This window comes from Leucoraja erinacea, chromosome 12 (assembly GCF_028641065.1).
Source record: "Leucoraja erinacea ecotype New England chromosome 12, Leri_hhj_1, whole genome shotgun sequence".
NCBI classification, from domain to species: domain Eukaryota; kingdom Metazoa; phylum Chordata; class Chondrichthyes; order Rajiformes; family Rajidae; genus Leucoraja; species Leucoraja erinaceus.
In genome coordinates, this window is record NC_073388.1 from 37,120,352 (window position 1) to 37,136,232 (window position 15,881).

The 15,881-nt window shown below is 42.0% G+C and overlaps 1 protein-coding gene across 7 annotated transcripts in view; it reads right to left on the reverse strand.

Annotated features, from left to right (window-relative positions):
- The window catches only part of map7d3 (MAP7 domain containing 3), a 51,209-nt gene that overhangs the window by 22,143 nt on the left and 13,185 nt on the right, over positions 1 to 15,881 (reverse strand). For 6 of the 7 annotated variants that reach the window (XM_055643953.1, XM_055643951.1, XM_055643949.1 and 3 more), the window contains 3 exons: positions 12,156 to 12,307; positions 8,563 to 8,762; positions 663 to 913 (listed from right to left, as the gene is read on the reverse strand). In XM_055643953.1, coding sequence (XP_055499928.1) covers positions 663 to 913; positions 8,563 to 8,762; positions 12,156 to 12,307 — 603 coding nt within the window. The remainder of the gene's footprint in view (positions 1 to 662; positions 914 to 8,562; positions 8,763 to 12,155; positions 12,308 to 15,881) is intronic. The other variant, XM_055643948.1, reaches the window with a different exon arrangement.

Sequence of the window (15,881 nt, forward strand, 5' to 3'; positions counted from 1 at the left end):
TCCCACTTGGGCTAGAGCCAATCAGTGTTTTCTCCTGCTGCTCTTTGTTGCTGTTGCTTCCAAATCCACAGGAGCTCTTTTGTCCTTGGCCTTCTCTATTGCCAGAGTATGGCCACACACAAACAGGAGGAACGGCATCTTTTATTCCGCTTGGGTAGCTTACAAACCAATGGTCATAAGGAATATAAGGAAAATTAAACCATCCGGCCCATCAAGTCTATTCCACCATTTAATCATGGCTGATCTATCTTCCTCTTCACCCCATTCTGCCATCTCCCCATAATCTCCGACACCTGTACTAATCAATTATCTATCTCTGCCGTAAAAATATTCACTGACTTGGCTTCCATAGCCTTCTATAAACATTAAATCCTCAACCAGCGAAACCTCCTCTGACCCTCCCCTCCCTATTAGGTCTTCTCGCACCCCCGTGCAAAGACCCTTCTCCCAACTCTCCCTGCCACACTGTTTCACTCCACCCCTCTGCTCATCTCCTAACCCTCCATACTCCGACTCCCCCTGACCTGTTGAGGTACACAAGCACTTTGGGCATTCCCAAGGGGAGCGCTGCGGTTCTCAAGGTCAGACTCAGGAGTGGACAAGGCATTGCCTGATTGTTCTCCGAGGCTCCTTCTGTTGCATCTCCTCTGAGAAGACAGTACCTGGTTTCTGCTCAGAATCTTTGGATTTGCTGGATGTTACGGAGGAATCTTTCTCTGCACCGGTAACTTCTGATTTCTGCTTTGGTTTTTCCTCTTTCTCCGTTTTCTTTTTGGTTAAAGTTGCTCCAGTGGCAGCAGTAGGGAGTCGGTTAGCAGTAGGGAGTCGCTGCAGAGGCTTACGGACAGATGTCGGGGACGGAGGGTGCTGCCTAAACGTGCTGGGAGAAGGAGGACGGCTCTTTGGACTTGATCTAAGTCAAATAAAATCAAACATCAATAAACATCAGAAACACATACTTAATATTGAAAAAGTGTCACTATTATACCACAGAGCAAAATTACAATTTAACAATAGCGAGTGAGATTGAAAGGTAGTTCTGCTATAATGCAAATTAGAATGTGACTATAATTATATAATTATACAGCTTTCAGTATATTTAGCTCGCAGTAACAACAAACTTGTAGCAAAAACCTTTTTGTTAAAATCCACTAGGGGAAGAAATGGGGGAAATGTGTTTTGCATCACAGAAGCTCCATTTACAGCATCACAAAAAAGACAAGAGGGGTGAGAGAAGACACGCATCAAGATATCAAGACAGGATCCTAAAATACTCACATTCGACAAGTCATTACAATAACAGAAGACCACATTTATGGCCCGTTAGCGTACGTTTGATCTGGGATTAAGCGCCGTGTTTAGTTCAAGGATTGACTGGTGCATAAACGAGCCCCTCATTCTAACCTTATTACATTTTGGAACCCTACATCTCCGGTTTGATGGTAACTAATTGTACTAACTATTCAGAAAATGGTTGGTGTCAGAGGAAATGTTAATGGCCATCCTTAGTATGTTTTTAAGGTAGGATGACATACAATTTTTGTAGTGGTTGACCTACAATCTTTGAGCATTTTTTATTTGTTGGAGCAGTTTTGATTTATAAGTAGACAGACTCTTGTACCATGGAGTGTTACAATACTGCAAAACACTAATTATCAGGGCAGTAAAAAATAATAAAAGGATTTGTTTACTTGCTCCGATGATCTTAGTCGGCGGAGAAACAAGATTCTTTGTTTTGTCTTATTGCAAATCTTATCAATGTGGTTATTCCATGATAACTGATAGTCTAATCGTTACCCCCAAGTATTTAAATGAAGGCACCTGCTTGATTTTTTTCATTATTGGTAACAATTGAAACTTTATGAGAGTCAGATGGTGAGCCAAATACAATCTCCTCTGTTTTCTTTGTGTTAATCTCAAGGGCAATATTTTCAGTCCTCTTGACCAATTTGTTCACGCCGAGTTGGTGCAGCCCAGGGTTGTCTAAATTACTTAACAGAGATAATAGAACTATCATCTGAGTACTTTAGAATATATTGATTCGGTGTATCTGTACGAAAATCAGTATAAAAGGTGAATCAGATAGGGATTTAGTTCTTGCTGAACCATTTTTGACACCAAAATGTCTGCTTGTATTGTGTTGAAAGCTGACGAAAAATCTAGTAAAAAGGCTTTTGCATAGGTGTTGGGTTTGTCTAAGTGTTTAGAGATAATATGAACTAAGGAGGCAACAGCATCTTCTGTGCAACAGCCCTGCTTATAGGCAAATTGATATGGGTTGAGTTTATTTTTTTGTTGTACTGATGAAATGTCGGAGCAAAATTTAGAGAGATTTCATAATCACCGATGTAAGGGCTATGGGTCTGAAATCCTTATATTCTTTGGGACATGTATTCTTGGGCAAAGGTTTTATATGCAAAGTTTCCCATAACAGAGGGACAGTGTGTGTGTCTACAGAGGCCTGAAAGATTTGTTGCCACACTGGAGACAGCTGTGTTGCAAAGTTCCTGAAGAGGAAAGTGCTCAATCCAGCAGCTTTCCTTGTATTTGTACGCTGAAATGTTTTCCTGACATCTTCAACGGTGATGACAATTTTGTCGGAGACAGCAGGGATAACAGATTTAAGGATGTCGGTGCACTTGGTAGAATTATCTAGGGATTCAAATCAGGCAAAAAAGTGTTTGAGTTCATTGGAGAGAAATGGTTTGTTATCTCTCACAATAGAAGTACTGCCGAATGGAGTCCATTACCGGTTATATAAAAGTGCACCCGATGTGCTTAGATTCTTGTGGAGGCTCTTGCAAATAGTTTGGGAGAAGCAGGGAGTCTTCAGTTAAGTTAGTTTAGGCCCATATGTCTCCTAAACATAGAAGGCAATATTTTCTTTAGTATATTGGCACAGAGGCTGGCTCGTTATTTAGAAAGGAACAGGTTAATAGATACCACACTGCAGAAAGCAGGAATCCCGGGTTTCGCAGGTTGCTTAGAACATATTAGTGTAATATGACACCAGATTCAGACAGCCAAGCTTGAGAGAAGAGATTTGCATGTATTGTTTTTGGACCTGGCAAATAGAATAGTTTCTTTATTGTCATTGTAACATGAACCATGTACAACGAAATTTAAAAATGTCAGCCAGTCAGTGCACCATTCAAACATTTCTAAAAGCTAACGATACATACAAGGTAAAATATTTAAAAAAAGATCAACTAAAATAAATATCATGAAAATAGCACGCATAAACACCCAACCCTACATCCTTCTGTCGATTTCACAGTGTACCACAGTCCCTTAGTATGTATCGCCCCTACGTTCCTTGGCGGCTACATTTAGTGCCTTTATAGCAGTGGGGTAAAAACTGTTTTTAAGTCTGTTTGTCCTTGTAGATCTGTACCGTCTGCCTGACGGCAACAGTTCAAACAGGGAGTGTCCGGGGTGGGAAATGTCCTTTATAATACTCTGGGATTTTTTGATGCAGCGGGAACTGTGTAAGTCCTCCAAGGTAAGGAGAGGGCAGCCGACAATCCTCTGGGCGTTGTCAATGGCCCTCTGGAGAGCTTTCCTCTGAGCCGCTGTGCAGCTGGTGTACCACACGCATACACAGTATGTTAGGATGCTCTCAATGGAGCACCGATAAAAGGACAGCAGCAGTCTCCGAGTGATGTTATTCTTCCTGAGCACCCTCAGGAAGTGCAGTCTCTGCTGGACCTTTTTCAGCAGCGCAGAGTTGTTCACGCTCTACGTCAGGTCCTCCTCAATATAGATTCCCAGGAAGCGGAAATCCGCCACCCTCTCCACACAGTCCCCTCTGATAATTAATGGTGCCATGTCCGTTTTATTCTTCCTGAAGTCTATTATTATCTCCTTGGTTTTTAAGGTGTTGAGGAGCAGGTTATTTTCTCCACACCGCCTCATTCCGCCTCAAAATTCATTTGGATCTGTGCCACATAGTCTTATTTGGAGTGCTTTTGATTTCTTTAGAGTTCCAGGATCAATAATAAATTTAGTGAAAGCATATTTCCAAGATGTCCGAATGTTTTAATACAGCAGACTTTACAACAGCATGGCAGGGACTAGAGATGGGCATGATAGCAGGGTGTACTATTTCCCCGTTAGCTTTTCCAATGGTGATGGAGCTCGTGATTCGAGCATCAAAGTGGGTTATCAGTGGGGAGAGACGGCAGGACGGACTGCACCTCCCTCCAATCAGGGCCTATATGGATGATATGACCTTGGTGGCCATAAGCTTGTACAAGAAGGTTATTAAAGAAGATACATTATAATCTTAAATGGGCTTGATTGAAGATTAAACCTAGTAAATCACAAAGTATTCATTTGGCAAGAGGAAAGGCAGTAGAGAAAATGTTTTATGCAGATGAAGAAGAAATCTCGTCTATAATGGAGAAACCAGTTAAAAGTTTGGAGAGGTGGTGTAACAGGAAGTTGGATGACACTGAACAGGTTCAGTAACTTTATCCTTTCAGTAAAGAGAGAAGTCAGGGCTTCTAGCTAAGTTGAAGTTGTAGTGTTTACAGTTTGGGCTATTTCCTAGATTGATGTGTCCATTGACAGTATATTAGGTGCCAGTTTCTAAGGTGGAAAAAAGTTAGAGAGATTGGATAGTTCATATATTTGGAAATGGTTAGGAGTTCCTCAGTGACTCAGTAATGTGGCTTTAATTGGGAAAGGTATTCTCCATTTACCATTGTCTAGCCTAACAGAGGAGTTAAAATGTGCTAAAGTGAGGTTGCAATTATCAGGGAGCAAGGATACCTTTGTTAGTAATCTGGTGCCAAGTGTAACGAGAGGGAGGAAGTGGAATTGAAAGCAGGCAGTAGATGCACAAGCAGCTCTGAGGTGGACATTGTTGGTAGGGTGCAGCGAGGGAAAGAAAGCTTAGGGCTCAGCATAGGGAAAGCAGTGTGGTGTAAGGTAGGTCCAACAGAGAGGAGGAAATTGGTTGTCGAGCAGGTATTTCGTCAGGAGAAAACAGTGAGATGTACAAGGGCAGGAACTCAGGTTAAGCAGGGACAGTGGATGAACTGAGAAAGTGTAGAAAAGTGAAGGCTTAGCTGGAGGGACCTGTGGAGCATGGAGGCGGGTCATGTACAGTACCCTCCAAAATTGCCTCTAATCTACAATTTCAGATTTGTAATATTTTAAAAAAAAAATCACGTCATTAACGTGCACATTGTCAGATTTTATTCAAGGCCATTTTTATACATTTTGGTTTCACCATGTAGAAATTACAGCATAGTTTCCCCATTTCAGGGCACCATAATGTTTGGGACACAGCAATGTCATGTAAATGAAAGTAGTCATGTTTAGTTTTTTTTGCATATCTTTTGCATGCATGCTTGAAATCTGCAACATATGGACACCATCAGTTGCTGGTTGTCTTCTGTGGTGATGCATTGCCATGCCTGTATTGCAGCCATCTTTAGCTTATGCGTGTTTTGGGAGTGCTTGCTTTGGGAGCTAGCCCCTTCTGCTCACATACATGGGTCCTGGCCCCTATGCTAAAAAGGTTACTAACCCCTGGACTAAATCAAGCCCTTGATCCTGTCCCGCCAGCCTTTATTCAAAAGTTAGCAACTCAAAGTGGGGGTGCTTCTTCGACGCATGTGCGTCTTCATTGCCGGGAAATACAGTACTTCTTGGCAAACTGTAAACTGGCCATCCTATTTTTGCGGATAACCAGTGGTTTGCATCTTGTAGTGTAGCCTCTGTATTTCTGTTCATGAAGTCTTCTACGGACAGTGGTCATTAACAAATCCACACCCGACTCCTGAAGAGTGTTTCTGATCTGTCGGACAGGTGTTTGGGGATTTTTCTTTATTTTAGAGAGAATTCTTCTATCAGTTGTGGAGGTCTTCCTTGGCCTGCTAGTGTCCCTTTGCGATAATAAGCTCACCAGTGCTTGCTTTCTTCTTAGATCCAAACAGTTGATTTTGGCAAGCGAAAGGTTTGGCTAATGTATAACAGGATAATGTATAACAGTTCTCATAATGGCTTATTTGACTTTCATAGGCACAACTTTAGTCCTCAGGTTGATAAACAGCAATAAAAGTTTGCAAAGGTAATGGAAAGATTGGAGGAAAGACTAGGTGCTGAGAGTCTTTTATATGCTGAAGAGAAAACTGAAGAGGATTAGCCCCTCCAAAACAAGCATAAGCTAAAGATGGCTGCAAAACAGGCATGGCAGAGCATCACCAGAGGGATGTCCATGAATCAGACTTCGAGTAGTCATTGCATGCAAAGGATATGCAAACAAATACTAAACACGACTACTTTCATTTACGTGACATTGATGTGCCCCAAACATTATGGAGCCTGCAATGGGGGGGGGGGGGGGACAGGACTATATAAATACTGCTGTAATTTCTACGTGGTGAAATCAAAATGTGTAAAAATAACCTTTGTTAAAATCTGACAATGTGCACTTTAACCACATGTGATTTTATTTCTATTGCAAATCTCAAATTGTGGAGTACAGAGGCAAATAAATAAATGATGGATCTTTATCTCAAACATTATGGATTTATTGCAAGTTGGTATATTTAGTTAGATAGTTAGATAATACTTTGGCTTTGGGCTTGGTTTTTTTTAGTTGAGAGCTTATCCTGGTGTTATAGCATAAGTATTTTGTGTTTTAATTGTAAATCTAATGCCATTTTCTGGAAACTAAAAAACAGATATTGTAAAAGTTAAATAAAATGAGAAAGTGCAGGAAATGCTGAGCAGGGCACAGCATCCTTGGATAGGAAAGCAAGTGTTTCAAATGGATAACCCTTCAACAGAGCTTTCAAAACAAGCTAATAAGTTCAAGTTCGAGTGGATGGAGATGAGGGAACATTTGAGGATGTGGTCGAGATGACTGCTAAGGGGAGTGCAGTGGATGTCATCTCTATGGACTTTAATAAAACATTTGACAAGGTCCCCTATCTTAGGCTAATCCAGACGAATAACTCACATGTGATCCATGGCGAGTTGATATATCAGATGCAAATTTGTCTTGGCCATACCAGACTAAAGGTGTCGGTATGATCAGAAGTCTGTGGCCAGTGGCGTTCCACAAGAATCAATACTGGGATCTGTTTTTGATACAAATAATCTGGCCGAAAATTAAAAGTGTAAGTTTTCACCCGACACAACCATTGGTGGAGTTGTGGGTAGTCAGGAAGGTAGTCAAAGAATGCAACAGGATAGTTCAATTAGAAACAAGTGAAGGAATGGCAGATGCAGTTTAATCCATACGAGTGAGGGGTTACACTTTGGGAGATCAAATGCAAGAGGAAAGTTCACAGTGAATGGCAGGACCACCCTTAAGAGCAGAGATGTACAGAGGGATCTTTGGATGCAAGTCCATAGTTTGTTGAAGTTGGTTTGCTTGCCTTCATGAGCCAGGGAATGGACCAAAGAGTCGGGAATTAATGTTGCAGTTGTAAAAAAACATTAGTTGGGCCACATTGGAGAGGAAAAAAAAAACATTCCTTTGAGGGCCGTGGAGTGCTTTGTCACAGCTTCCGACACCCTGGTTCAATCCTGATCTCGGGAGCTGTCTGTGTCTGTTCCTCTGGGCATTCCAGTTTCCTCCCTACATCCCAAAGATGTGTGGGTTTGTAGGCCAACTGCTCTCTGTAAATTGCCCTTAGTGTGTAGAAAGCAGATGACAAAGTGGGATAATATAGAACTGGTATGAACGTGTGAGTGGTGGTCGGTGAGGACTCTGCGAGAAGGATCCTGGCGTGCCGCAGCCAAACACTGACAGGAGTCCTGACTCGCCCGCCCTGGAACTGAGAACCCGACGGAGAGGGAAGCCACTGAGTTCGGTCCCTGCTCGCCCCGAGAGGAGGAAGTCCGAACAAAGGCTCAGTAAGTGGACCGGCTGAGGGAGGCAGTGCAGTGCACCTTGACGGTGGTGTGGGCCGCTGGAGGGCCTACAGCAGCCAGAGGCTTGACTGGACTAGGCGTCACACCAAGAGGCCAGGTGCACAGACAGGATATAACCTGCAGCTGCACGAAGCGGAGTAGCAGCAGGGGAGGATCAGAAATGCCAGGTTTGACCAGACCAACCCTGCAGCACAGCCAGGACAAAGGGCCTTCACGGTCAAGTTAACAACCTCTGCACTTACAACTGGCACTTGAAAATGGCATCAAATCTGTCTACTCTTGTATTCTGTCTCAGTGTGCTATTTTTATACATGTACAACATCCAAGATGTGCCTATATAGTTATACGTACTAAGTTGTATGCAAAAATTAATTTCAATAGGTACATGTGACAATAAAGTATGATTGAACCATTGGTGGGGCCAATGGGCCCGTTTATGCTGTTACTATAAATTGTCATCATGGTTGGCACAGACCTTGTGGGCTGAAGGGCCTGTTCCTATGTTGTACTGGCCCTTGCTTGTTAAAGGGATTAACTGATAAAGTCCAGCTATTACCCCTGACATTCCAAACCCACTAGCTCCATCTGCTCATTGAATTATAAGATACCTGGAGAGCAGAGCAACATTTATACATTAGAAATTAATTTCTTAATATGTAGAATATTTACTTGACTGTTGACGGCGAACTTGATCTCTTGACTGTTGTCGGTGATGGGGATCTCCCTACTCCTGTGGTCGATGGTGAAGGGGGTCTCCGGGCTCCTGTAGTCGAAGGTGACACAGGTCTCTTTGCTATATTTGGAGAGGGAGAACGTCTACGGCTTGATGTAGAACCAGGAGATGAAGGGCGCTTTTCTTTGACTTGGTTCTGTTAATTTTAAACAAAAATCATTTACCATTATGTCATGTAATAAACTCTCCTTCCACCAATGAAGGGAAGTAAAGGAGGTACTGCCTCAAAAACACAGACAACATCAAAGACCTACACTATCTTGGCCCTGCTCTCATCTCATTACTATCAACGGAAATGTGGTAGAGTCTGAGAACCATAACCATCAGGTTCAACAACACATTCTTCTCAGTAACCATCAGGCTCTTGAACACTACATAACACTAACCTCAGCAAATATGACTTCTGTGGTCTGTGTTGGACTGTGTAGATTATGGACTAGTTTTTGCACAATTATGTACACCTAGTATTATAGTTATTGATTTATTTTACTTTGATTATATATTATCTGTGTGTTATTGTTTGCAATTACAGGCTTGTTATGTCATAGCAAGAATTTTATTGTTCTGCTGTCAGTATATATATGATTATGAAACATTCTTGACTTGACTTTTGACACCCATCAGCCTCACTCCAGATATTCTAAATCTAGAATATCTACTCTCTGGTAAATGTTGCATTCTTGACTTTGACCTCCTCCTTCTGCTCGTCACCTACCCACCTCAACTTGAAGTCCCGCATTTCCCTTTTAATAGAAACATAGAAAATAGGTGCAGGAGGAGGCCATTCGGCCCTTCGACCATTCATTGTGATCATGGCTGACCATCCCCAATCAATAACCCGTGACTGCCTTCTCCCCATATCCCTTGATTCCACTAGCCCCTAGAGCTTTAACATCGGGAGAGGATGGAGAGCAGGGGGAAGACAAGACTTTGCCTTCCATCACAGTGAGGGGGAGATTCATTGTGATGGATGTTTGTGTGAATTGAGTTTGTTGTGTGTCTTGTAAAATTGTTTTTTCTTATTGTATGACTGCAGAAACAAAATTTTGTTTGAACTTCATTTGAGGTTCAAATGACAATAAACGGTATTGTAATTGTAATTGTAACTCTCTATTAAATCCATCCAGTGATTTGTCCTCCACTGCCCTCTGTGGCAGGGAATTCCACAAATTCACAACTCTCTGGGTGAAAAAGTATTTTCTCACCTTGGTCTTAAATGGCCTCCTCTTTATTTTAAGACTGTGGCCCCTGGTTCTGGATTCACCCAACATTGGGAACATTTTTCCTGCATCTAGGTTGTCCAGTCCTTTTATAAGTTTCTATAAGATCCCCCTCATCCTTCTAAACTCCCTAGTCTTTTCAATCTTTCCTCATATGACAGTCCCGCCATCCCAGGGATCAATTTCGTGAACCTACGCTGCACTGCCTCAATCACAAGGATGTCCTTCCCCAAATTAGGAGACCAAAAGTGTATGCAATACTCCAGATGTGGTCTTACCAGAGCCCTATAAAACTGCAGACGAACCTCTCTACTCCTATACTGAAATCCTCTTGTTATGAAGGCCAACATTCCATTAGCTTTCTTCACTGCCTGCTGTACCTGCACGCCAACTTTCAGTGACCGGTGTACAAGGACACCCAGGTCTTGCTGCACCTCCCCCTTACCTAACCTAACCCCATTGAGATAATCAGCCCCCTTGTATTTCCCACCAAAGTGGATAACCTCACATTTATAATAATAATAATAATATATTTTATTGTCATTGCACATCAGTGCAACGAGATTTGGTATGCAGCTTCCAACCGATGTAAAAAAATATATATAATAATAAACTGCGACGTGACCATCAGAGGGAATCAGTCCAGGGGGGATGGGGGGCACTCAGCAGGGCCAGTATCTATAGTATACTGCATCTGCCACGCATCTGCCCACTCACTCAACCTGTCCAGGTTACCCTGCAACCTCCTAACATCGTCTTCACAGTTCACATTGCCACCCAGAACTAACCTTATTTCTGAGCTTATATTATCGTACAAAGAAAAGGTAAAATTTCACGGAATCATATGGTACAGGAACAGATCTTTAAAGCCCACACACAGTGTCTATGCCAAACTTCAGCTATGTTCCAGCCTATGATTTATATCCCATCAATGGAAGCACTGTACTGAATTGTCCTTCAGATAAAATCCTGTTTACCTTCTCCAATAGATGCCATATATGCTATGACACCCTTCGTAGAGCAGAGGAGCTCTTCCACTTGCCAATCAATATTTATTCCGCAACCAATATTAGCAAAGCAATTATCTGCTCGTTAATTTCTCCCTCAGACTTTTCTGCCTAAACTAAAACCTCTGTCTCACGGTGCGAGTCCACCCACGAGTGATCCCGAGATTAAAACAAATCAACTTTGAGAGTATTACAGCCAGTGCAGTGCTTGTGAAATGTAGCCATTGTTATGGCCCTGTCTCACAGTGCGAGTCCACCCACGAGTGATCCCGAGTTTAAAACAAATCAAACTCGTTGTAATCACGTAGAATGAACGTAGCGGGAACGTCGGAACTCGTAACGCTAACGGCAGGTACTCAGGAAACTTGTTAACTCGTGAAAATCTTTCAACATGATGGACGATTTCCACGACTCAAATTTACTCTTGAAGTAAAAATTATTGTAGCGGTATAGCAAAGACATCTCTGCTGTCCATTTTAGGTGTTTGATATATTTGTTCTCCCCCCCCCCCCCCCCCCCCCCCCCCCCCCCCCCCCCACCTTTCCCTCCCAACTCCAGTCCCGTCCCGACCCCCTGGGAAACTGAAGGGAGCGACAATCAACTGCCACGGATACAAATAATGTCATACACAAGAAAGGGCAGATGCTAGTTGACAAAAAGTGAACACACAGTGCTGGAGTAACACAAAGACGCAGCAGAATTTTAGAAACGTCATCCCGTCACCCATTCCTTCTCGCCAGAGATGCTGCCTGGCCCGCTGAGTTAAAGAGTGCCCACGGTAGACTCACGAGTCACTGCGGTAAACTCACGGGCTACTACGTTCTTACAACGAGTTTAAAAGTTAAAAATGTTTACTTCAAGAGTAAATTTGACTTGTGGAAATCTTTCATCATGTTGAAAGATTTTCACGAGTTAATAAGTTTCCTGAGTACCTTCCGTTAGCGTTACGAGTTCCGACGTTCCCGCTACGTTCATTCTACGTGATTACCACGAGTTTGATTTGTTTTAAACTCGGGATCACTCGTGGGTGAACTCGCACTGTGAGACAGGGCCATAACAATGGCTACATTTCACAAGCACTGCACTGGCTGTAATACTCTCAAAGTTGATTTGGAACAGTGGGAATTTATAATTCATAAATAAATAAATTCATATTCATATTTACTTGCTGACCCATAAAGTCTGATATTGGCTGAACTTCCTCAGTAACTAAAAGTTTAATGAAGTTTATGAACAGCATGAACATCGGCCACATTGAAATGCTTTGAGTTACGGCAGCGCGACACTTCCCCACTGACGTACCTGTGTGGTCTCACCCGATGTTAGTACTCCAGCATCGGCGCCTGGCATCGACTTCTGCCGATCAGAACTGCGGCTACGCAAAGGCTTGTTGGCTGGATTGATGGGGGAACTCACAGGGCCAGCTGAAGCTGAACGAGGACAGAGATGAGATTCTAAAAAGTTAGAATATGAAGCATGAAAGCAAGAAAAGTCCAAGAAAAAGTGGAGAAGAGAAAGAAATTGCGTACATTAGGACAAATGAAATGCCAAGTGTACACCGCCACATTTTAATATCAGCAGAAATACCAAGCTATGATTAGTAATTCAGATAAGAAACAGGACATTAAAGTGCAATTAGAGAACTTGCTTTCAAGAACTAAAGTGATCCATGTCACCCTGTGAACAGCAAGTAGTGATATTTAAATGTTAAATTGCAGGATCACCATATAGTTGAATGAAAAGCTCAATGCTAACTTCTCAATGAGTGTATAACCATTGAAGCTCTCACTGAGGACATGCAACTGATGTAGCCCTTTGTGCCCTTTACCATGCACTCCTCCCAAGACAGCTTCTAACCATTCCAGTTCAAGAAGTTCTACCCCAAGGAAGAAATAAGCAGCTGAACTGTTTGTATAAGAGTTGGGCTCCATGTTGCAGCCAAAGTCACATGCTAAGCAATTTAAAAATCCAAGCTGGAAAAAAGGTTTAAAATTATGCTGAAGACAGTAAAAAAAAACAAGGAAGATCTCCGATCAATAAAAACTAAAGCATCCGAACATCAAAAAGACATCAAACACATATCAGAATATCAAATCAAATTAACCTCCAAGATTAGCGCACTGTAGAGCAAAGATCTTGGCAGATCTACTCCAATCTCCTTAACTAATATTTCCACTGAGTTGCAATTTAGAAGAGTCAGATGCACACAATAGGAATGATGTGATTAAGTTACAGTTCATGGTAACAATTCACAAGGACCTTGCATGGATTGGAGAGATTGAGGTATAAAGAAAGACTGGATAGTTAGGTTGGGTGCGTTTTGTCTGCAGGGGATGCTGAGAGGTGACACGGCAGAAGTATATAAAATTAAGAGGCATAGATTGAATAGATAGCCAAAGTGTGCTGTGCATGATATGGGTGTCCAAAACTAGAGGGAATAGGTTTAAGGTGAGAGGGAGGTGGTTTAAACAGGATCTGAGAGGCAATTATTTCATACACAGAGTAATTGGCGTTTGGAATGAACCGCCGGAGATGGTGACAGAGGCAGGAACAGTAACAATATTTAAAAGGTATCTGGACAGGTATTTGAACAAGAAGTCAGAGAGAAATGGAATCTATGCAGGTAAGTCTGATTAATTTTCATGCATTAGTTTTGGATTCTTAAAAATATGAAATAAAAATAAAGAATGGCAGCTAACGGTGGAACATCAGTGAACATAGACTGATAAATGCCTTTTCCAGCTTAAACGAGGTTTTTTTGCAAATGTTATTTCCTGTAATTAAACTATTTGAAAGGAATATTTTTAAACATTCTGAAGGAACGGCCATTAGACTGCAGAGGATCAGATTACAGGCCAGACAGAGATGAAGACTCAGGGGAGAAAGTGACTACACCAGGCTGGATCAGATTACTATCAGGCTGAGCTCCAAAGACACATGCATTTACCTCCTGCTACAAACTACAGAATGCCAGGTGGGGGGGGAGCCATTTTAACAAAGTAACAGAGCTTGGACTAAACACGCATTAAGGCGATCTGTCTTCTATCCGAAAAGAAAAAAGAAGCAAAACTATTTTTAAAAATGGGGGTGGCATATCAGATCAGAATATTCAGAAAGATGTGTAGGAAAGAATTGCAGATGTTGGTTTAAATTGAAGGTAGACACAAAATGCTGGAGTAACTCAGCGGGACAGGCAGAATCTCTGGAGTAGGAATGGGTGACGTTTCGGGTCGAGACCCTTCTTCAGACTGAACTGAAGTCTGAAGAAGGGTCTAAAGGGAGGTATCGACCTAAAACGTCACCCATTCCTTCTCTCCAGAGATGCTGCCTGTCCTGTTGAGTTACTCCAGCATTTTGTGTCTACCTTCCATATTCAGACAGATGGCAGATACACTGAAAACCTTTGTGCATAAGAAAGCCGTATGCTCATTCCATACGGCTGGGCCTAAGGAAGCACTGACGGCAACTCAGTTACTCAGGTTTGAGCCCATATAACATGCAATAAAACATATTGGAACCAAATGTCTGGGAATGCATTAACGCCATACCAGCATGAAACTATAAAACAAAGCAGAGATTCACAATTCAAAACATGTTTTTCCTCTCCAATTTTCACATTTAACTAATAATTCGTATCATCTGAAAGAAAAGTAAATACTGCAATTATGAAACATAAGCAGGGAATGGAGAAGGTAGAGTCTTTCCGCATCTGTAAGAGGGAAAATACAAGATTTATGTGCCGGGGATGCAGTCCACAGGAGCAGGTAATGACTCGGGCAGATGCTGCAAACTGCAGCTCACTGATCAGTTCTAACAGTTACCAATAACATTTCCTTTATTAGCTGCGTCCACATTTACTTAATTATCTTCTCAAATATTCCATCTTATGAATAACTGGAAATAAGTATGAAAACATGTTGGTTAAACGAAAAGGGGAAATTAAATTTTAAAATACTGCATGGTGAGAAAACTGATAACCCCCAAGCGCCTGATGATCTGCATCCAAGGTATCTGAAGCAGCAGGCATGGAAACTGTGGATACCTCTGTCGTCACCTTCCAAATTTCAGCTGGTTACAGAACGGTTCGTGCAGCTTAGAGTGCGGCAAAGTAACCCCGTGGTTTAAAAGGGAAACAGAAAGTTATGGAGTAGGAAAAACATTACAGCACATTATGAAGGATGTGAGAACAGGACACTTAAAACAAAAGCAAAGATTACAGTCAACAAATTTATGAAAGGGAAATCATCTTTGACAAACCTATCAGAGTTCTTTATGCGGTTTAACTGCTCGAATAACTGAACAGGTTGCATTGGGATTTTCAGTATTTTAACAGCTCATCTGTTTACTGAAAATATCCTGTAATCAACCGAAAATTGCTCTTTCTCTGGTCGCACTAGTTGGGTACGTCAAGGAACAGTGCTTGCACCACAGATATTCACAATGTCAATCAATAATTGAATGAGTTTGCCACAGACACACATTTGAGTGGGATGGAGAGTTATAACAAGGATGCAATTTCAACAAATTGAGTGAGTGGGCAAATAGATGGTGGCTGCAGTCTAATGGGGATATATGCGAATCATCTACTTTAGTCAGATAACGGGAGGACCTACTGGCAAAAGTTAATATCAAAGGGACAGGAGTTCTTGGATACCAAGCACCGAAAGCAAATGGTGAAGCAAGCTGTTAGGAAGGCAAGAAGCGGGTTGAACTTCATTGCAAGATGTTTGAGTGCTGCAGTGAGGATGTCGTAAAACAATTATACGGAGTTTAGGCAAGACCACGTCTAGATTATTATGTACCATGTTCATCTCCTTACTCAAGAAAGGATAGACTCATGAAAGGAAAGCTGCACAAGCCTGATCTCTGGGATGGCAGCACTCTAACTGGAGCACAGCCTCAGAGGGGGGGAAGAAATGACCTACGCCTGCTACATTCTAAGTTTACCATATTAAACAGTGGTAGGATGAGAAAAGGAACAGTCAACAAATTTAAAATGAACTTTCAATTGGTTATGGACAATAACAA